The sequence below is a fragment of the Capra hircus genome, chromosome 11, assembly GCF_001704415.2.
Source record: "Capra hircus breed San Clemente chromosome 11, ASM170441v1, whole genome shotgun sequence".
Lineage (NCBI taxonomy): Eukaryota > Metazoa > Chordata > Mammalia > Artiodactyla > Bovidae > Capra > Capra hircus.
The window spans coordinates 47,106,035-47,129,637 of NC_030818.1; the positions used below are offsets into that span (position 1 = coordinate 47,106,035).

Here is a 23,603-nt window from a genome sequence, read left to right on the forward strand (position 1 = left end):
TTGTATATACCTTGTTGGGGTGCTTCTTCTCTGTCCTCCAGAGCTGCCAGGCTGAGCCTTCTTTTCTGAATACTTCACTTCCACCTCTTCATCTCCCTATTAAGGAATGAGCATTAAGCAATTGCCTTTAAGGGTCTGTAGTCATTCATTTTTCGTCAGTTAAGAACTCTTTATTTGAATGGATGAATACACTTGTAGCACTTATTTCTAGACGTGAAAAGAAATACTATACTTTTTAATACAACACTTGGTTGGTTTTTAGAATTATGCTACTAGGCTGATTTTTCTGTTTCTGATTTTTAGAATCAAGCAAGAATTCTTTTCTTATCATTTTGCAATGTTGGATATAATTGCTTCTTCAGAGCAACCTTCAGTGTCTTCTTTGTTTCTCTGTTTCAGGGAATTGGCCCGGGAGAAGGTAATGCGAGAAGTGAAAGCCTTAGCCAAGCTTGAACACCCAGGAATTGTGAGATATTTCAATGCTTGGTTGGAAGCGCCACCAGAGAAGTGGCAAGAAAAAATGGATGAAATTTGGCTAAAAGATGACAGGTAACTTGGTTTGACATAGACTTAAAAATGAGTGTTTCTTTCAGGTTAGTCTTTGACTTACATGAATACAATATCTTTTCTATTACTATAACTTTAGAGGTTTTTTTGGGTTTTTTTGTTTGTTTGTTTTTAAACAAAAGAATAGCACATTACTGATTCTGTTATCATGTTTTAGAATATTCTGTAGTTACGTAAGTTGGTTTAGTTTTTAGAACATGAACTTCTTTTTCCTTTTTTTGTCCAGAACGTGAATTTCTAAACTCATTGGTAGATAGGGCTCTATGGTTTATAATTCACTGAGGGATTTACAGTAGCCTTTCTCAATGAGAGACGTTGTCTGACTTCTGTCTCCATTTTTTATTTTCAATTTTCATTTAGTTTCTTAGGGTTGATGGTTAGCAATTTTACAACTCCTTTCTGAAGTAGTTTTAAACTACTTGCGTTTAAAAATACATGAACTTAGGCAACCTGTAGATAATTCTTATGTTAAATATGCTATTCCCGAGGAGAGAAGGTCATTTTAAAAACTACTAAATAAAAAGAAAAAGGAAACAGGTTACTTACTAAAGGGCTGGAGTAAAAATAGACTACTTACTCAGTAGCATGGGTACATGCGTGTATGCGAGCCTGTGCATACTCAGTTGTGTCTGACTCTGTGACCCAATGGACTGTAGCCCACCAGGTTCCTACATCCATGGAATTTTCCAGGGAAGAATACTGGAGTGGAATTTCCTCCTCCAAGGGATCTTCCCCACCCAGGGATCAAACCTACCTCTCCTGTGTCTCCTGCATTGGCAGGCGGATTCTTTACCACCGAGCCACCTAGGAAGCCTACTTACTAAGTAGACTACTTACTAAAGAGCTGGAATAAAATTTCTGCCTAAAAGTACCTAACACAGCTCTGGATCCACATGAGGTGCCTAGTTAGCTACAGTGACCACTGTCTATAGCCCAACCACAGAAGGACCAGGAGAAGTGGCTCTGTATGTCAAGGCCTGATTTGGATGGGGGCTTCCAAATCATAGGTACTGAGGGCTCCTGGCCTTGATCTTTCTTTGTGCTTTGTGTTTTACGTGGAACCTGGCTGCTCTGGGCATGACAGTCCCAGATAACAGTTTCTGGTATGAAATCAAGCTTTCCAGTTAAGGAATGGCCCGACCGTGGTCTTTGTCTCCTGTGGCTTGTTTTCATTGAATTTCTGTGTCCTCCTTTGGTGACTGGCTTTATTATAGTTGAAGCTTTGGAAGCAAAGGGTGTAGTTACAACATTGTAAGTCAGCTATACCTCAGTAAAAATAAATCAATAGAGGGTAGGAGGGAGGCTCAAGAAGGAGGGCATGTATGTATACTTATAGCTGATTCGTGTCGTACAGCATGCATGCTGAGTTGCTTCAGTTGTGTCAGACTCTGCAACCCTATGAACCATGGCCCGCCAGGCTCCTCCCTCCATGGGATTCTCCAGGCAAGAATACTGGAGTGGGCTGCCATGCCCTCCTCCAGGGGATCTTCCCGACCCAGGGATCAACCCCACATCTCTTACATCTCCTGCATTACCAGTAGCACCACTTGGGAAGAACATAACATTGTAAAACAATTGTACTTCAGTAAAAAAAAATGATTTTAAAAAAAGATACTCAAAAATAATTAATAAATAAGCAGACAGAGGATGTAGTTCATGCAGTTTAATCTGCACATGTTCACTCTTGTGCCTTTTACTTCTCCCACTCAGCACGGACTGGCCGCTCAGCTCTCCTAGTCCCGTGGATGTACCTTCTGTTAAAATACGCAGAATGGATCCTTTCTCTTCAAAGGAACGTATTGAAATCATAGCTCCTTCGCCACACAGCAGCAGGTCTTTTTCAGTTGGGATTTCCTGTGGCCAGACCAGTTCGTCCGATAGCCAGTTCTCTCCGCTGGAGTTTTCCGGGATGGACCACGGAAATGTGAGCAAGTCAGCAGATGCAGTATGCCAACTCCAGGACAGCTGCCTTACAGACTGCGATGGGGAGGATGGTACCATGGATGGTAATGATGAAGGGCACTCCTTTGAACTTTGTCCTTCGGAAGCTTCTCCTTATGTAGGGTCCAGGGAGCGAACCTCCTCGTCTATAGTATTTGAAGATTCTGGCTGTGATAACGCGTCCAGCAAAGAGGAGCCCAGAATGAACCAACCGCCTGTGGGCAACCATTGTGCGAATAAACTAACTGCGCTCCGGCATGCCGGTAGCAAATCTTCTTCCGAACCTACTGTGTCTGTTTCTCCGTCAAGACCGACCACTTTAAGTTTAGACCTCACTAAAAGCTCTGTGGGGAAACTCCAGCCCAGTTCGCCCAAGGTGTATCTGTACATCCAGATGCAGCTGTGCAGAAAGGAAAACCTCAAAGACTGGCTGAACAGCCGCTGCACCATTGAGGCGAGAGAAAGGAGCGTATGTTTGCACATCTTTCTGCAGATTGCAGAGGCGGTGGAGTTTCTGCACAGCAAAGGGCTCATGCACAGGGACCTCAAGGTCTGTTATCTGTGGTTTGTCACTCGAGGGTTTCAACCTGTTTCATTTTTCTAATTATTTATTTCATTTACTTATTTTTGATCAATTTAAAATTGATCTTATCTATTTATTTATTTGAGTGTATTGGGTCTTTGTTGTAGCACATGGGATCTTTCGGTGCGGTGGCTTCTCTTGTTGCAGAGCACAGCCTCTAGCGTGCTTTGACTTCATTAGTCCTGGTGCATGGGCATGCTGCAGTCCATGGGGTCGCGAAGAGTTGGACATGACTGAGCAACTGAATTGAACTGAACTGATGGGCTTAGTTGCTCCCCAACACGTGGGATCAAACCAGTGTCCCCTGCATTGGCGGGTGGATTCTTAACCACTGGCCCACCAAGGAAGTCCTTTACTTATTTATTTTTCTTTTTAGAAGATTGACTTGACTTTTCTGAACCACTTTTCAGAGTCAGACCCATCTGGGCCAGCCCCCTAGGAGCTGAGTGACTGCACATCTCAGCCTCAGTTTGTTGTTATTGTTCAGTCGCTTAGTCGCGTCTGACTCTTGACCACCACATGGACTGTAGCCAGCCAGGCTCCTCTGTCTGTGGAATTTCCCAAGCAAGAATACTGGAATGGGTTGCCAGTTCTTTCTCCAGTACTTATTTATTTTTATTGAAGTAACACAATGTTGTGTTAGTTTCAGGTGAAGAGCAAAGTGATTCAGTTATATATATATTCCCAGTTGAAAAGTTCTTTACTGTGTTCATTCTGACCTGTCATTGAGCCTAATGTTAAGCCTTCTAGGCCCTCTAACCTTTTGATATTTTGGTCACGTGTTTGTCACATGTCAGTCTCAGCATAGCTGCCAGCAGTTCTCAGGGCTTCATGTTTTAGAGGTGCTGGGGAGAAAAGTATTTTTTTCTGCCACTGTTGATCAAGAAGTCCTGGATTTTCTTGTAATTGATAAGCCAAGGACACACTGTTGTTGTTCAGTTGCTGGTTGTGTTCAACTCTTTGTGACCCCATAAACTGCAGCACACCAGGCCTCATGTCCCTTACCATCTCCCAGAGTTTGCAGAAGTTCATGTCCATTGCATGCCAACCAATCATCTCATCCTCTGATGCCCTCTTCTCCTTCTGCCCTTAATCTTTCCCAGCATCAGGGACTTTTCCAATGAGTTGGCTGTTCCCGTCAGGTGACCGAAATACTGGACACATACCCATCCCCAAACCAGTCTTCTGGTCAGGAGCTGGGATTATGCTTATTGGTGGATGCAAGCTCTAGATACCACCTCCAGATAACATCCCACATGAACCATGAACTTGCTGCCCAGAAGGAAATTCCTAAAGTCACTTCGAGGTGCTTCCAGTGGAAGCATAGAGCGATGGATAGATGCTGGAGAACCAAAAAGGAACCAAAGTCTGTTAGTGTTGGGTGCATAGAAGCTGACACCAGAGCCCAGAGAGGGGAAGAATGAGGAAATTGAAGGCAGCACAGTCTAATCCTATCTCTTGTACAAGGTTATTTGAGGAAGAGTAGGGTATTGTGTGCTAAGTCACTCAGTCCTGTCCAACTCTTCTTGACCCTGTGGACTGTAGCCCACCTGGCTCCTCTGTCCATGGGATTCTCCAGGCAAGAATACTGGAGTGGGTTGCTATTTCCTTCTCCAGGGGATCTTTCTGACCCAAGGATTGAACCTGCGTCTCCAGCATCTCCTGCATTGGCAGGCAGATTCTTTACCACTAGTACTACCTCGGAAGCCCCATTTGAAGCCCAATGAAAGTAAATTTTATGAGCTAAATGGCTCCCCCCCCCACTTCTTTCAAAGGCCTATGAATGGTGGTCATGTTATCTGAGGTTAGAGTAAGCTGTAGGGAAAGATGATAATATTATATATGCATATATATATATATATTTTTTTTTTTTTTTTTGCTGTGGACCATTTTTAAAGTCTTTATTGAATTTGTTACACTATTATTTATGTTTTGGTTTTTTGGCCAAGAGGCATGTGGGATCTTAGCTCCCCAAGACCAGGAATCCAACCTGATTCTCTGCATTGGAAGGCGAAGTCTTAACTTCTGGGCTGCTGGGGAAGTCCCAAGATGATATATTTCTTGTGCAAGATTTTGAATTTGAGGAGCCCATGGTTAGGTGTATCCAATGAACAGTTGCATATAAGAGTTTAGAATTCAGGACAAAGTTTAGAATTCGGGACAAGGTATATGGGAACCTGTATTAGAAGAGACAACGTAAGATTGTAGTTAAAAGAATTCCCTGGCAGTCCAATGGTTAGGACTCTGCACTTTCACTAATGTGGGGCCCAGGTTCAATCCCTGGTCAGGGAACCAAGATTCCTCAAGCTGCACAGCCAGGAAAAAAAAATTATATATATATATGTGTATATATATATATATATATATATATATATATATGTTCTTAAGAGCTGTCATTCTCCTTGACAGCCTACATTTCCCTTTTATAACAAGCCCAAAGATCAGTCTGTCTCATTCACTCACCATGTAGTAGTGATTTGCTACCACAGGGCAAGAGTTGGACATGTGGCAGGGGAGCAGACATCCTTTTCTCACGGAGCCAGACTGCCTGGGTTTGAACCTGCTCCACTCCTGACTAACTGGGTGACCTTGGGTGATTTACTTAGCTTCTCTGGGCCTCAGTTTTCATACCTGTGAAAGCAGGGACCAATAGGACTAAAAGGGTTATGAGTTGCATGCGTTAATAATAATAAACGGTAATAAACCACTTAGATCATCTTCTGGCCTATTGCAAGTGCTCTGTATGTGTTTGTTATTATTACAATCATCCTTTAGGTCAGAAATGTAGATAAGCTTGCCGAGAGAGTGTATAGAATAATGAGATTTAGTGTTATGTGGCTGCCTGGATGGGAAAAGGAGTTTGAGGGTGGATGGATACGTGTGTGTGTGGCTGAGTCCCTTTGCTGTTCACCTGAAACTGGCATAACATTGTTAATTGGCTGTACCCCCAATACAAAATAAGAAGTTAAAAAAAGAATAAGGAGATTGAGGATTAAGCACCCTAGACACTAGGGAATGTGAATCTCTAAGGATTTATTTAAACAGATGTTCAATGAATACTTGCTCCCCTTACCTTTTCTTTATTCACAGTACTTGTCTAGAATTGAAGGATTGTTTTCATATTAGTCCATTGTAAAGGGAAAGATGCTTGAGAATATCAAGTGTCCTGTATTTATTTTCTGTAGTCATTTAAATAGTTCTGTCCCCTGTCTGTCTTCCATACACACCCACTGTGCTTTTATATGCTTTTTTTTTTTCAGCCTTCCAACATATTCTTTACAATGGATGATGTGGTCAAGGTTGGAGATTTTGGATTGGTGACGGCAATGGACCAAGATGAGGAAGATCAGATGGTTCTGACCCCAATGCCAGGTTATGCCAGGCACACGGGCCAAGTGGGGACCAAGCTGTATATGAGCCCAGAACAGGTGAACTGTTTCTTTTCCTTCTGAGGAATAAATAGATTTTTGTTAAAATAGTTTTTTTATGCTCTGTCCTTTTCTTTTATGGCCATGAAGTCTGGCATGCAAGATCTTAGTTCCCTGACAATAGATCAAACCTATGCTGCCTGCTTTGGAAGCATAGAGTCTTAACCACTGGACCGCCAGGGAAGTCCCTAAATAACTTATTAATTAGGATGGCAGCAAGCTAGATGTGCCCCCGTGAATCTCCATCTGTGCTGCATTTAAAATACCCAATAAAATAAAAATCTGAAAATGATGAAAACTGACAGTAGTGTTCCACAGGCAACACAGCTAGGGTGCAATTCCTGCAAGCTGGATTGGGGGTGGATAAAGAAATATACTCACAATGCATGAAATGTGCTTGCCCTCTGAACCAGAACCTGACAATAGCCAGAAATTTACTGTTTATTTTTGGCCCTGCTGGGTCTTCATTGCTGCGCAGGCTTTTCTCTAGCTGTGGCAAGCAGGGGCTGCTCTTTGTTGTGGTGCTTCTCTTATTGCGGAGCACAGGCTCTAGGCAGTGGGCTTCAGTAGTTGCAGCCCATGGGCTCTGTAGTTGCAGTTCCCAGGCTCTAGATCACTGGCTCAATAGTTGTGGCCGACGGGCTTAGTTGCTCTGTGGCAGGTGGAATCCTCCCAGACCAGGGATCGAACCTGTGTCTGTTACATTGGCAGGCAGACTCTTTACCACTGGACCACCAGGGACGTCCCAGAAATTTAGAGGAGACTTTGAATGTCCTCCTCCCAAACCTAACTCTCATTTCCCCTTATGTGAACTAGGTTGGAACTGTTTTCAGAGACAGTTGAAGGTAGTTTAGCGAACTGCCCTCTGTGTTCATCCACAGGCACGGCAGGAAACAGCGGCGGACAGGCTGAGCTGTGTTGCCTTGTGGGAAAAACTCTGTAAACGGAACGGGAACCGGAAGTGGGGGGAGCAGGGCATCCTGGGAGATTCAGTGTAGCATCCCCAATGCTGATGATATTCACAAGCTTATAGAAGCTTAGATGAGTGGTTCTCAGACTTTTTGGCCAGTGCCTGTTTATACTTAAATATGATTAAGAGCTTAAGAATTTTTCTTGTGAGATTATGTCTATCAATATTTGCCACATTATAGATGAAAGCAGAAATTTATAAAATTTTAGTAATTCAATTAAAAATAACTCTTAAATTTATCAAATCTACTTTCTGAAAAATAAATATTTTCCCAAAGAAAACTAGTGAGAATAGTGGTATTTATTTCCATTTTTTTAAAGCTCTTTACTATCTGACTTAAATGGGTTAGATTTCATATCTGCTTTTGCATTTAATCCCTTGAACTATGTTATTTTGGTTCAAGTATATTAAGCAAATCTGACCTCAAACAGATACGCAGTGGGGAAGGGAGGAACATTTTAATACCATTTTCAGGTAGATGTGGGCATCACCAAAACTCAATTAGCAAAAGTTTCTGAAGTTTCTGAAGAATCATTTGCCCCGTGGAATCTAAAACCGTAGCAGTGGACATTCTGTATTCTGTTACTGTAACACCCATTTCACACTTTGAATGGACCTCTTTTCCCACACATGAGTTTTTAAAGTTGTGCATTGGTCGTTTGGAAACTGTTGGGTCTCTACGTTATGTGTCTTCCAAAAGTTGTCACAATTCATTATTATTGTTGTTGTTTAGTCGCTAGGTCGTGTCCAACTCTTTGCAGTGCCATGGACTGCAGCCACCAGGCTTCCCTGTCCTTTAGTATCTCTGGGAGCTTGCTCAAACTCATGTCCATTGAGTCGGTGATGCCATCCAGCCATCTCATCCTCTGTCACCCCCTTCTCCTAGTCCTCTCAATCTCATATAATATTTTAAAAAATCATCAATATTTTAATATCACCAACCAAGCTCACCAGAAAGGGCTTTTAAGTATTAGGAAAGCTGTCAGGTTCCCAGTGATGGACACAAATTTTCCAAAATTCTGAAGTTCACTTCAAAGTTCAACTTTTATCTTTGGCAACAACTGTCAGTTTTCCTTGAAGTGCCATTCTCACTTCATTCATCTTTAAGAAAATACTGTCAGGTATCCAAGTCTGAATAACTGCAGTTGGTCTACCAGTTTTTCTTTCAAGTCAAAGTGGTGCTCGATGAGAAGAGCTCAATGAGAAGTTCATATAGGAACTCGAACAATTACATCAATGCTGTCTCTTGAGACAGCATTTTACTTCAGCGTGGAGCAGAACGGCTTTATGAACACTGCTCATTGTGTCACACAGAACAGTAAAAAGATGCGTGCCTAAGGGGCAAGACGTAATAAAATTAATCAGTTTTACTGCTTCAGCAAGGATATTTTAAGTGAAACTGTCCTCTCTCTTACTTCCACTTTCTATTTTTCTCTTTTCTTTCTTGCTTTCTCTTTCTTTCCCTCTTTTTCTTTCTCTTGCTGTTGCTTTCTTTCTCGCTTTCTCTTTTCTCTTTCTCTCTTCCTTTCTCTTTCTCTCTTGCTTTCTTTTTCCTTTTCTCTCTTTCTCTTTCTCTCTTCCTTTCTCTCTCTCTCTTGCTTTCTCTTTCTCCTTTTCTCCCTTTCTCTTTCTCTCTCTCTTGCTTTCTCTTTCTCCTTTTCTCTCTTTCTCTTTCTCTGTTCCTTTCTCTTTCTCTCTCTCTTGCTTTCTCTTTCTCCTTTTCTCTCTTTCTCTTTCTCTCTTTGTATCTCTTACTTTCACTTTCTCTTTTTTCTGTTTCTCTCTCTTGCTTATTCTTTCTTTCTCTCTCCCACTCTCTCTCTTGCTTTCTCCTTTTCTCTTTCTCTCTTTCTTTTTCTTTCTTGCTCTCTTTTTTCTCCCACCCTACTCCCCCAGTATGTAAACTGAAGAACATAATTACTACTAGTATGGTTTGGTGCCGCTGCCTTAATTCATGCTAAGATTCAGCAGAGCAAATGTCAACATAGTGAAAAGACAAATCATCTTAGAATTGTTAGGAAAATAGTCTTGACTTTGTAGACTTCCTGAAAGGATGTTGGGATCCCCAGGGATCCATAGACCACACTTTAAGAACCAGTGGATTAGATTATCTTTGGAAGGTTTCATCAGAGATGAGTCATAGGAATCGGCCTTTATTTTCCTGTTGTACAGTATCCTTTTAGACTGCCTGAGTTGTTTGCATTATTCAAGTGTATTCTTTTTCATGCTTAACATTTTCATTTTTTAGTTTAATTGTTTTTTTTATATAGTCCTATACTTAGACATCTTGAATTTCAAGATAAAGGAAAAATAGTATTAAAGTATTTAGGTAGGGGTAAAAACAGGTTACAGCTTAAAGAGCTTGTTTTCTGTAACACTAAACCCTAGAAGACAATAAACCAATAAGTACAGTTTTGATGAAAAATAGCTATGACCTGCAAATCATGTTTCTGGACAAAAGTTATTCATGTAAAAGAAAATAGGCATTTTTAGGTAAATAAGAGTGAAAATAAATCTTGGGGCATTGGCTAGTGGTCCAGCGGTTAAGACTCCATCCTTTCACTTTCAGGTGTTTGATCCCTGGTTGGGGAACTACGATTCTGCATGCCTCATGCTGTAGCCAAAAAATTTAAAAACTAAATAAATAAATAAAAAGAAATATTGACGTGAGTGTTCTCAAAGTTCCGGCCTTCTTGGCCTTTGCCAAGTGTCAAGTTATGTGCCTAGCTTCATTTTCCCAAATGAAAGGCTTCTTATGAGTCCTAGGAGGTCACTTTTAATTTGAATGAGACCTTTTTAAGAGTCTGTTGGGTTGTAATTCGTTTGTTCCTGTTAGCAAATAAGTTTTTGTTGAAGGCCTTCTCTCTACTTAGCCTAGTTCTGGATGGTAGGAATACAAAAGAAACAGCTCCCTTCCCTCCAGGTCTTTATAATCTAGTTGTGAAAAGTAAGAAATAACACACATGAAAAATACAACCGAGAATGCAGAGAAGTCCATAATTAAGTGCCGTAATGAGGGCTAACCACAGTTGATGAGTGGTTTGGAAGATTTTCTCATAAAAATAGGTGAGGACTAAGATAGTCAGAAATGAGAGATTTGCTTTAGATAGTGCCGGCTTTGAAAAACTTCACCTCAGGGGTATGGGGGCAGCTTTTCCTGGCTCCTGGCTTCCGCTGGGCCTATTTCACTGATGCATATCTCAGTGCTATACCTGGGCTTCCTTCTGTGATGCTGAGTAGTTTAATTACACTTGGTGTGGGCGACTTGAAGAAAAGAGGCTTCAGAGATGATTAACTCTTTGCTAACATTTTTACCTGCAGGATTACATTTAAACCGTGGGTGACTTGAAGAAAAGAGGCTTCAGAGATGATTAACTCTTTGCTAACATTTTTACCTGCAGGATTACATTTAAACCGTGGGTGACTTGAAGAAAAGAGGCTTCAGAGATGATTAACTCTTTGCTAACATTTTTACCTGCAGGATTACATTTAAACCGTGGGTGACTTGAAGAAAAGAGGCTTCAGAGATGGTTAACTCTTTGCTAACATTTTTACCTGCAGGATTACATTTAAACCAAGTAGGGACTAAGTCAGTGTTGGGACTAAGTACAGTTCCCTCATGCTGTATGGTCATCTACGATACTGTCTCTGTGACTGTTCTTCTAATCTTCTTTATTTGGGATTTCAGATTCATGGCAACAGCTATTCTCATAAAGTGGACATCTTTTCTTTGGGCCTCATTCTGTTTGAATTACTATACCCGTTCGGCACTCAGATGGAAAGGGTCAGGGTAAGTTCTTCCCCTCCTCTCCAAAACAGCAGAAGAAAATACTCTTCAACTGACAAAAAAATGAGTTGTAAGAGAAAAAATAAGTTATTCTTAATACCTGCAACTTGGTTGACTGCAAGTAGAAGAGAAAGAATTTGTAGACTCTTTGCTTCCATTCAGTCTTCAAAAATTGTTGAGATGAATTGTCTGTTTTCTTGCTGTTGCTTAAATTGATCATAACTTAACCATATTTTGCACTCAAATTTGTCATAAGGGCAAAGCTAGGGGAACCACAGGGTGGAGCGATGGTGGTGGTCAGAGAATTTTCCAGAGAACAAATGACCCCACAGTCATATGCTTAAAAGCTGAAAAACTAAGCATAGTTGTTTTCTTTCCCCTCTCAAAATAAACCATGATGACTATTGCCTTTAAGGAGTATAGTACTGAAAGTCTTAAAAGTAGTGTCTAGAATATATAAAGGATGAATACAGTTCAACAACAAAAAACAAACAACCCTGTTAAAAAATGGGCAAAGGACTTGAATAGATATTTCTCTGAAGATTACAGATGGCCAATAAGTACACCATCACTATTCATCAGGGAAATGTGAATTAAAATCATGGTGAAATACCACTTCACACCATCCAGAATAGCTATAATAGAATAAAATAAAAGCAGAAAATAAGTGTCGGCGAGGATATGGAGATATCAGTGCTCTGATGCATTGCTGGTAGGGGTATAAAGTGGTACATTCCACTGTGTAAGACAGTGTGACACTTCCTCAAAAAGGTGAACATGGAATGACCGTGTTCTTCTAGGTTCTACTCCTGTTCCTCCAAGAGAAATAAAAACATAGGTCCACACAAAAACCTGTACACAAATGTTCACAGTAGCATTTTCATAATGACTAGAAGGTAGGAGCAACCCAGATGTTAATCAGCTTGGATCCTGGCTTGGATCCCTTGTTTCCTAGATTTCATGTTTTGTTTTGTTTACTCTCTTATTACTATTACTCTGTTATTTTGCTGGAGTACATTCTGCCGTAAATTTCTCAGAAAGAATGTATGAGAGGGAAAATTATAGAGTCCTCGGGTATCTGAAAATGTATTTTTTTCCCCCATCCTTATACATAATTGATAAATTGACTAGGTTCTAGTTCTAGATTGAAAATAACTTTCCTTCAGAACCTTGAGGGCATTGCCCCATTCTCTTATAGCTTCCAATAGTGCTGTTGAAAAGCTGATACCATTCTGATGCATCATTTTTTTTAATATGGGGTATTTTGGACCTGTTATATCTTCCTTTCTGAGGGCTTTAGGGATTTAGTTTTTATCAGTGCCGTTATGAAATTTAGTCCTCTCAGATCCTTCCAGATCTCTCCACCAACCTCACCAACCCCGCTCACTCCCCCACCCCCACTCCCCTGCTCACTTGCTATACTTAGCACTTGGTAGATTCTTTCAGTTAGAAGGGATTCATCCTTTAGTCTAGTAAGTTTCTCTTTTTTTTTTTTGATACATTCTTCGATTTTTTTGTTTTTTTCCTGGGACTCCTGATTTATTCCTAAAAATGTCTAATATTTTTCCCTCCTATTTTCTATCATTGTCTTTTTGTACTATTTTTTGCAGAAGTTCCTTAACTTGTTCTTCTAACTTTCCTAATTCCTTTGACAACTCAGTTTTTATCGTCTAAGATTGTTCCTTTTTTGTAGTATTTGCACTCTTTTTACATGAATTCAGTTTCTTCATATTGCTGAGAATCTCAGTTATATGTATGTATGTATTTCTTCCCCCATACTGTCTCTTTCCTTTCGTGTTTTTTTTTTTAGCTTTCTATTTGAAATATTGTAGATGCACAGAGAGTTGCAAAGATAACACAAAGAGATACCCTCCATCCAATTTCTCCTAAGTGTTACATCTTACATAATTATAGTACAACATAAATTTGACATTGGTACTTTGTATTATATATAGCTACATGGTATTTTATCTCATATATAGGTTTCTGTAACCAACACTGCAGTCTAGATTGTTCCATCCCTCTTGCTACCCCTTTATAGTCACATTTACTTTCTCCCTACTAATATCTCTGAGTTTTATAATGGTTTGTGTGTGTGTTTCACATGTTGACAATCCTGTCTGTTCATATTTAAGAATGGTGCTCTAAAATGGTAACTAGAAGTGGACATTAAAAAATAAAAAAGGAATTCCCTGGCAGTCCAGTGGTTAGGACTCAGAGCTTTCAACTGCTGTGGACCCCTATTCTGTCCCTGGACAGGGAACTAAGACCCTGCAAGCCACACAACCGAAAAAAAAAACAACCTGAAATGGACATGACTGTTAAGTGTTATGATCCAGTTCTTTCTTTGGGGTGGCGGTGAGGGAGAGCACTCACATGTTAGCATCTCTTGGATTTTCCTCATTCTCTCCAGAGAAGAAGCTTCATTCTCCTGCCTGAGAAAGAATTGGGATGGATGGGGGATGGAGAGTGTCTTATTACTGTTGCAGATCTTCACTTGTTCTGTTTTTCATGCCCACCCCCGACTCATCCTCATGCCTCTGTATTGGCCCTATGTTTGGAATGCCTTGGTTCAGTTTCTTTGAAGAACAAACCTTTGTGTCCTGTGAAAAGTGAAAGCGTTAGTTGGTCAGTCCTGGCTGACTCTTTGCAATCCGATGGACAGTAGCCTGCCAGGCTCCTCTGTCCATGGGATTCTCCAGGGAAGAATACTGGAGTGGGTTGCCATTCTCTTCTCCAGAGGATCTTCCTGACTCAGGGATTGAATCTGGGTCTCCCGCATTGCAGGCAGATTGTTTACTGTTTGAGCCATTGGGGAAGCCCTCTGTGTCCTGTGGGGGCATATAATATCACTCCGTATACAGAACTTCCGACAGCTCTCCTACAGCCATCTTCATCCCTCACCCCCACCTCCTGCAGGCTCCACACAGCTGAGCAATTCTCATCTGTTGGCTTTATCCCTCCTGGGCACCCTGGTTTATCTTTCTCTGTTGAGCTAAAGTAGTTAAACTATGTTTCCATCTACTTTCTCAAACTATGTTTCCATCTACTTTCTCGCTCTTTCTAAAGATTTGATCTTTTCTTCCATTGCACTCATTTTAAACATTTAAAATGTTTTTCCTTTCTTTGTAGTTGTTTTAGTGAAAATGTTTACTTTGAAATGTAGTTAGAAAAAAAATCTGCAGTGTTTACTCTTTTTTTTTTTTTAAATTTATTTGGTTGCCCTGGATCTTAGTTGTAGCACAGAGGAGCTCTGATCTTTTGTTGTGGCATGTGGGATATAGTTCCCAGACGAGGGATTGAACCCAGGCCCCTGGCAGTGGGAGTGCAGAGTCCTAGCCACTGGACCATCAGAGAATTCCAGAAAACCTGCCTTGTTTAGCCAGAACCCCTCTGAGATTCTATTAGTGAATGTAAAAGAGACTATTCAGTGATTTGACCAAGATGTTTTTCAAAAAACTAATTTTATTGAGGTATAATTTACATACAGTACAGTGTACCCACTTTGTCCATTTTTATGCGATTGTGATACTTTTAAAGCTTCATGTAACGACCACTACATTCAAAATACAGAATATTTCTGTCATCCCCCAAAGCTGCCTTTTGTTCCTTCCCAGTCAGTCTCCTGTTCTTTCATCCCATCCTGATTCCAAGCAACCACTAATCTATTTTGTCTTAGAAAGTTTCATATGAATGGAATCATACATGTATATACATTTTTCTGTCTGCCTTCTTTGACTCACCTTAAAGGTTTTAAGGTTCATTCATTACTCAGTGTGTCAGCAGTTTCTCCTTTTTATTAAGTTACATTCCATGGTATCTATGCATAGTTCCTGTGTCCATTTACCTGTTGGAAACACCTGTGAATAAAGTGGACGTTGCTGTGAACATTTGTAAACTGGTCTCTTTGCAGACATACATCTGTTTCTCATTAGTCTTGGGGAACTAGGAGGTGGCATTGGCAAATTGTGTGTAAGTGGTTTAACTGTATAAGAAAGTGCCATTTTATATTCTCGCCCACAGTGTAGGCAAGTTCTAGGTCCTTGGCATCCTTATCAACACTTAGGTTTTAGTCTTTACGTTTTTTGGGTATTCTGATAGGAGTGCAGTACAATCCGATTGTGGTTTCAGTTTGCATTTCTCTGATGACTCATGACCTTGATCATCTTTTCCAGTCCTTTGCCAAGTATATGTATTGTGGCTAATTTATTCCAGCCAGGGGCTTCCCATTTCATTTTCTTAATGATGTCTTTCAAAGGGCAGCAGGTTAAAAAAAAAAAAATAAACATGTTATGGGATTAAAAATTCTGTGATTCAAGACTCAAGCATCCATCTGCACACTGGTATGACCTACCTATTAGCAGGTGAGGCGCTCCCTTCTGTGGCCTGTGTTATAGATTCTTCCAGTGAAGTTTCTGTTTTCCTTTAGTGGGAAGTGACAACGCCAACCCAGTTCATGTTTTTAAGTTCATCTTAGCTTATTTGTCAAGAAATATGAAGACATACTTGTTTTATTTCATTTCTCAAAACTGGTTCATTACAAAAGGAGTGTCAGGGACTTCTCTGGTGGCACAGTGGTAAAGAATCCACCTGCCAATGCAGGGGACATGGGTTCAATCCCTGGTCCAGGAAGATTCCATATGCTGTGGGGCAGCTAAGCCCCTGAGCCACAATTGCTGAGCCTGTGCACTAGAGCCTGGGAGCCACAGCTGCTGAGGCCACGTGCCACAGCTGCTGAAACCCATGTGCCTAGAGCCTGCGTTCTGCAACAAGGGAAGCCACCACGGTGAGAAACCCACACACTACAGCTAGAGAATAGCCCCCACTCACTGCAGCTAGAGAGAGCCTAAGCGTAGCAACGAAGACCCAGAGCAACCAAAAATAAATAAGTAATAAATGTTTTAAAGGAATTTAAGGCACTGTGCCACATAGTTTGCCTGAATTACCTCATTTAAGTCTCAAAGCAATCATACAAAGTAGACACTGTTATCCTGTTTGTATGAAGATTTCCCAAAAAGCTAGTTTATTTTTTATATTCAGAATTTAGCACAATTGACTTCGTTTTCTTCACTCAAAAAGAACACTATGTCCTTTTATGTCAAATACAAGTGATTAGTGACTAGTAGAAAAAGTTACCCACTTAAGAACACAAATGTGTGTTCACGAATGATTGAATTATTTTTTATGCAGATCAGTCCATTTTCAATTAAAATCCAGATGTCAGGATCATGTACAGTTCTAATATATGTAAATTATTTGGTGATTTGGTGGCAGGTAAATCTGTGCCCAGGGAGCACTGATGTGTAGATTATCAAGTCAGGAAAAGCTATTGATAAATTTTCCATCTGCTTAATGTTCAGCCTTTCTTACAGTATCAAAAAAAATCTCTGTTTAAATAGATGCACATATCAAAATGGATTTAAAGATAAGTAACACTTTTCTTTCTTTTCAGATCCTAACTGATGTAAGAGATCTCAAATTTCCACCACTATTTACTCAAAAATACCCTCGTGAGGTTGGTATAATTCTCATCTTTTATTTTCTTTAAAATCTTACTTAGGACGTGAAGTCAGCAGTCAGCTCATCAGTTTCCGAGTTTTATAGATGAGGAGGCCTAAGGTCTACAGAGGAAAGTGACCTGATCCCAACAACATACAACTTGTAAAACCAAAGGCTGGGGAATTCCCTGGTTAAGAGTGTGACCTTCCACTGCAGGGGTGTGAGTTCAGTCCCTGTTGTGGCAGCTAGGAGTCTGCTCCATGCTGCATGACAGCCCATTCGGGGGTTGTAACAACCTTGCCTTTCAGTAGGGCTTCCCAGGTAGCTCAGTGGTAAAGAACCTGCCTGCCAGTGCAGAAGATGCAAGAGACGCAGGTTCGATCGTGGCAACCACTCCAATATTCTTATCTGGAAAACTCATGGACAGAGGAGCCTGGCAGGCTGTACGTAGTCCATGGGGTCACAAAGAGCGACATGACTGAGCAATTGAGCATATGCGTGCCTTTCAGTAAGGCTGAACCTAAAGAGCCCACCCTCATAGGAATCACGTTGCCATTATAATCAGGCCATTAATTTCTTTATCTTAGTGAATTTGAGACAGATCTTAAAAAACAGCTTCTTAAAAAAAAATCCCTCATTTTCCCTGTTTTTGTGTGTTGGAATTATACCCCTCAGAGAAACAGTAAATGATTCAGAATAGTGGGAAGGGAAAGTTAAATGGTCTTGATGGTGAAAACTGTGTAATGAACTTTTGAAGTTTCCCTTTGCAGTTTTTGTTTATTTATATTATGTCCACAAACACATCACTTTAAAATTTACACATTGATGGATCTTAAATTTTCTTAGTAAATTCAGTTGAAGTAAATTAAAATTTGTGGCTAATTATCAAATTGGAAAAAGTCTAATTGATCTTTCAGTATTTTAAGTATATTGAAGGGTTGCATTAAAAATGAACTTTATAACAATATAGAGATATGCTAACTTAAAGTGAAGCTTATTTTACTAAAAATTAGTTTGTTGTGTATTTTGCAAAGTGGTGAATCAATTCCTGGGGGACTCACAAGAATATGTGTTATATTAAAGTGGTTCGAAAAAAATCAGGAAAAGGGGCTAGGTCCTGACCACTGGCATGGTTTATTTTTCTCTTTATTTATTGGGGTATAATTGCTTTACAGTGTTGTATTAGTCTCCGCTGTACAATGAAGTGAATCAGCTATACATTTACATATATCCTCTCCCTCCTGTATCTCCCTGTTTGCCCCCTTATCCCACCCATCAAGTCATCACAGAGCCCTGAGCTGAGCTCCCCTGTGCTATAAGCAGCTTCCCACTAGCTGTCTCCTTTACGCGGTAGTGGGTGCACATCAGCGCTCCTCTCACAGCTTGTCCCATCCTCCCTGTCCCTCTGTGTCCACGTGCCCCTTCTCCGTGTCTCTATTTGGTATGATTATTTTTTAATTGAAATCTTGAAGTAATTGTACATTCACATGCAGTTGTAAGATGAATCTTTTTTAAAGGTCAGACTGTGTTTCAGAGATGTGATTTAGGGCCCTTTATATTAGGCAACAACCAATTAACCTGAAATAGTCCATGTGTATTTGGAGCAAGACTTGGCCACACTATGACCCACAGGCCAAATCCAGCCTGCTACCTGTTTTGGTGATGAAATTTCATGGGAACACAGGCAGGCCCACCTGTTTCCGTCCGGTCTGTGGCTGCTTTTGTATTTCAGCGGCAGAGTTGAGAAGTTGCTCACACACAGACGTAGAGAACAAACATGGACAAGGGAGGGTGAGGTGAGGTGGGTGGGATGGGGTGGGATGAATTGGGAGAGTGGGCTTGACATACATAGCCTGCTGATGCTATGTATAAAATAGATAACCAGTGAGAACCTTCTGTATAGCAAAGGGAACTCTACTCAGTGCTCGGTGGTGAGCTAAATGGGAAGGAAATCCAAAAAAAAGGGGGGATATATGTGTACCTATAACTGATTCCCTATAGAATCAAGTGGCTCAGATGGTAAAGAATCTACCTGCAATGCCAGAAACCCAGGTTCTACAACATTCAACACAACTAATACAACATTGTAGAGCAACTATACTCCAATAAAAGTTAATTTAGAAAAAAAGAGAAACTGGCTCACCAACTTAACATAGTTACAGAAACATAATATTTGGCAGACTCCTGATTTAGGCAATGGCTTAGTGGCCCCTTGATCACAAAACAGTTTTTATCTTTCAGTATGCCATGGTGCAAGACATGCTGTCCCCATCCGCTACTGAACGGCCAGAAGCTGCGAGCATCATTGAAAACGCGATCTTCGAGGACTTGGAGTTTCCAGGAAAGACGGTCCTCAGACAGAGGTCTCGCTCCATGAGCTCGCCCGGAGTGAAACATTCAAGACACTCCAGCAGCCCCCACAGCCCTTTGCCCAGCAATTAGCCTTAAGTTCCGCTCGCACCCCTGACAGGTGACAACAGACTAGCCTGCTTCAAAGGAATGTTGCTTTTCCAAAATCGCAAACTGGAAAACATGCTTCTCCACTTGATTGCATTACAGGCTGCCTTTTCTAAATCAGATTTTAAACTGGATTTTGGAGCACACACCTCATTTGAGCCAACTTTTGATTTTCGCTCCAGTCGAGGGGAGGTCCTGTCACGTGCGGTCCTTTCCCTCGTTGGTCTGTTGAAACTGGCTGGCCAAGCATCCTGTCCTCACGTTTTGCCTAGGGAGGTAGAACCAGTCCCTAAAATGTACAGAGAGAATTATAAAATGGAAATATTTTTATAGTACAGAAAAATGAAAGTCCCTACATGGTGGTAACCATATTGTTCTAGAAAGACGCTTTCTAGAGAGATAGTGGAAGTTTTAAAACTGATTTCAAAACAAAGCTGACTCCATTTTTGTCCCTGGTGGGTGAATTAGGAAGCTGCATTATTTTGGAGGACAAGTAGCACAAATTATATAGCTAGTTTTCTAGAGTATTTGTAGCATTAAATAGCTTTATTCCTCAGATAGTTCTAGGGAGAAAGATTTTTAAGAGTTTTTTGTACTTTTACCTCCAATAAAAGAAAAATGAAGCTTTTTGTGTAAATTGGTCAAAAATTCTGGCTCGGGGAAGGAAAAAAAGCTGTAGAAAGAAACAAATCATATATTACAACTAACTGCTTCAATTATGGACTTTTTAAATCTAATGAAATCTTAAATGTCTTAAATGTAATACTGTAGGTTGATACTGTCTCAGAACTGATTGTAGATAACAGTTTAATCATCTAACTTGCTAACATTTTTTATTTTTCACTGTAAATAAGTTTATTTTTTATTTATAAAAATTCTGAACTCAATCCATTTGGGTTGGTGGTGTACAGAACGCACTTAAAAGTGTGTTAACTATTGTGACTTCTTTCAAGTCTAAATGGTTTAATAAAACTTTTAGAAATGATTTATGGTTGATTCTTATTTGAGGGAACTAGCTCCAAAATGGAATTTTTCAGATTTTAAAATGGGATCAAAGGTCTCAAAAGAGTCATCACCCTACTCTCAAGAAAACCTATTCCTTATAGATGATCTTATTTACGAAGCAGAAATAGAGACACAAATGTAGAGAACAAACATATGGACATCAAGGGCCAAGGGGTGAAATGGGAGATTGGACTTGACACATATACACTGTTGATACTATGTAAGATAATTAATGAGAACCTACTGCATAGCGCAGGGCTTCCCAGGTAGCTCTGTGGTAAAGAATCTGCCTGACAATGCTGCAGTCACAAGAGATGAGGGTTCAGATCCTGGGTTGGGAAGATCCCCTGGAGTAGGAAATGGCAACTTGCTCCAATATTCTTGCCTGGAAAATTCCATGGACAGAGGAGCCTGGTGGGCTACAGTCCATGGCGTCGCAGAGTTAGACATGACTGAGTTAGACACTCAGTGGCAAACCACTTCGGTATGCTTGCCTTGAGAACCCCATGAACAGTATGAAAAGGCAAAATGATAGGATACTGAAAGAGGAACTCCCCAGGTCAGTAGCTGCCCAATGTGCTACTGGAGATCAGTGGAGAAATAACTCCAGAAAGAATGAAGGGATGGAGCCAAAGCAAAAACAATACCCAGTTGTGGATGTGACTGGTGATAGAAGCAAGATCCGATGCTATAAAGAGCAATATTGCATAGGAACCTGGAATGTCAGTTCCATGAATCAAGGCAAATTGGAAGTTGTCAAACAAGAGATGACAAGATTGAATGTTGACATTCTAGGAATCAGCGAACTAAAATGGACTGGAATGGGTGAATTTAACTCAGATGACCATTATATCTACTACTGTGGGCAGGAATCCCTCAGAAGAAATGGAGTAGCCATCATGGTCAACAAAAGAGTCCGAAATGTGGTACTTGGATGCAATCTCAAAAACGACAGAATGAGCTCTGTTCGTTTCCAAGGCAAACCATTCAATATCACAGTAATCCAAGTCTATGCCCCAACCAGTAACGCTGAAGAAGCTGAAGTTGAACGGTTTTATGAAGACCTACAAGACCGTTTAGAACTAACACCCAAAAAAAGATGTCCTTTTCATTATAGGGGACTGGAATTCAAAAGTAGGAAGTCAAGAAATACCTGGAGTAACAGGCAAATTTGGCCTTGGAATATGGAATGAAGCAGGGCAAGGACTAATAGAGTTTTGCCAAGAAAATGCACTGGTCATAGCAAACACCCTCTTCCAACAACACAAGAGAAAACTCTACACATGGACATCACCAGATGGTCAACACCGAAATCAGATTGATTATATTATTTGTAGCCAAAAATGGAGAAGCTCTATACAGTCAGCAAAAACAAGACCAGGAGCTGACTGTGGCTCAGATCATGAACTCCTTATTGCCAAATTCAGACTCAAATTGAAGAAAGTAGGGAAAACCACTAGACCATTCAGGTATGACCTAAATTAAATCCCTTATGATTATACAGTGGAAGTGAGAAATAGATTTAAGGGCCTAGATCTGATAGATAGAGTGCCTGATGAACTATGGACGGAGGTTCGTGACATTGTACAGGAGACAGGGATCAAGACCATCCCCATGGAAAAGAAAGGCAAAAAAGCAAAATGGCTGTCTGGGGAGCCTTACAAATAGCTGTGAAAAGAAGAGAAGCGAAAAGCAAAGGAGAAAAGGAAAGATATAAGCATCAATGCAAAGTTCCAAAGAATAGCAAGGAGAGATAAGAAAGCCTTCCTCAGTAATCAATGCAAAGAAGTACAGGAAAACAACAGAATGGAAAAGAGTAGAGATCTCTTCAAGAAAATTAGAGATACCAAGGGAACATTTCATGCAAAGATGGACTCGATAAAGGACAGAAATGGTATGGACCTAACAGAAGCAAAAGATACTAAGAAGAGGTGGCAAGAATATACAGAAGAACTGTACAAAAAAGATTTTCAAGACCCAGATAATCACGATGGTGTGATCACTCACCTAGAGCCAGACATCCTGGAATGTGAAGTCAAGTGGGCCTTAGAAAGCATCACTACGAACAAAGCTAGTTGAGGTGATGGAATTCCTGTTGAGCTGTTTCAAATCCTGAAAGATGATGCCGTGAAACTGCTGCACTCAATATGGCAGCAAATTTGGAAAACTCAGCAGTGGCCACAGGACTGGAAAAGGTCAGTTTTCATTCCAGTCCCAAAGAAAGGCAATGCCAAAGAATGCTCAAACTACCACAGAATTGTACTCATCTCACGCGCTAGTAAAGGAATGCTCAACATTCTCCAAGCCAGGCTTCAGCAATACGTGAACCGTGAACTTCCTGATGTTCAAGCTGGTTTTAGAAAAGGCAGAGGAACCAGAGATCAAATTGCCAACATCACTGGATCATCAAAAAAGCAAGAGAGTTCCAGAAAAACATCTATTTCTGCTTTATTGACTATGCCAAAGCCTTTGACTGTGTGGATCACAATCAACTGTGGAAAATTCTGAAAGAGATGGGAATACCAGACCACCTGACCTGCCTCTTGAGAAACCTGTATGCAGGTCAGGAAGCAACAGTTAGAACTAGACAGGGAACAACAGACTGGTTCCAAATAGGAAAAGGAGTACATCAAGGCTGTATATTGTCACCCTGCTTATTTAACTTCTATGCAGAGTACATCATGAGAAACGCTGGACTGGAAGAAACACAGGCTGGAATCAAGATTGCTGGGAGAAATATCAATAACCTCAGATAGGCAGATGATACCACCCTTATGGCAGAAAGTGAAGAGGAACTAAAAAGCCTCTTGATGAAAGTGAAAGAGGAGAGTGAAAAAGTTGACTTAAAGCTCAACATTCAGAAAACAAAGATCATGGCATCCAGTCCCATCACTTCATGGGAAATAGATGGAGAAACAGTGGAAACAGTGTCAGACTTTATTTTTTGGGGCTCCAAAATCACTACAGATGGTGACTGCAGCCATGAAATTAAAAGACGCTTTGCTCCTTGGAAGAAAGGTTATGACCAACCTAGATAGCACATTGAAAAGCAGAGATATTACTTTGTCAACAAAGGTCCATTTAGTCAAGGCTATGGTTTTCCCAGTGGTCATGTATGGATGTGAGAGTTGGACTTGAAGAAAGCTGAGCACGAAGAATTGATGCTTTTGAACTGTGGTGTTGGAGAAGACTCTTGAGAGTCCCTTGGACTGCAAGGAGATCCAACCAGTCCCTTCTGAAGGAGATCAGCCCTGGGTGTTCTTTAGAAGGAATGATGCTAAAGCTGAAACTCCAGTACTGTGGCCACCTCATGAGAAGAGTTGACTCTTTGGAAAAGACTCTGGTTCTGGGAGGGATTGGGGGCAG

The 23,603-nt window shown here is 40.7% G+C and overlaps 1 protein-coding gene across 1 annotated transcript in view; it reads left to right on the forward strand.

Moving 5' to 3' along the window:
- The window catches only part of EIF2AK3 (eukaryotic translation initiation factor 2 alpha kinase 3), an 82,726-nt gene extending 62,508 nt beyond the window's left edge, over window positions 1-20,218 (forward strand). The window contains exons 12-17 of the mRNA XM_018055349.1: window positions 400-549; window positions 2,278-3,058; window positions 6,352-6,519; window positions 11,178-11,279; window positions 16,729-16,791; window positions 19,017-20,218. Of these exons, the coding sequence (XP_017910838.1) occupies window positions 400-549; window positions 2,278-3,058; window positions 6,352-6,519; window positions 11,178-11,279; window positions 16,729-16,791; window positions 19,017-19,217 (1,465 nt within the window). The 3' untranslated portion in view covers window positions 19,218-20,218. The remainder of the gene's footprint in view (window positions 1-399; window positions 550-2,277; window positions 3,059-6,351; window positions 6,520-11,177; window positions 11,280-16,728; window positions 16,792-19,016) is intronic.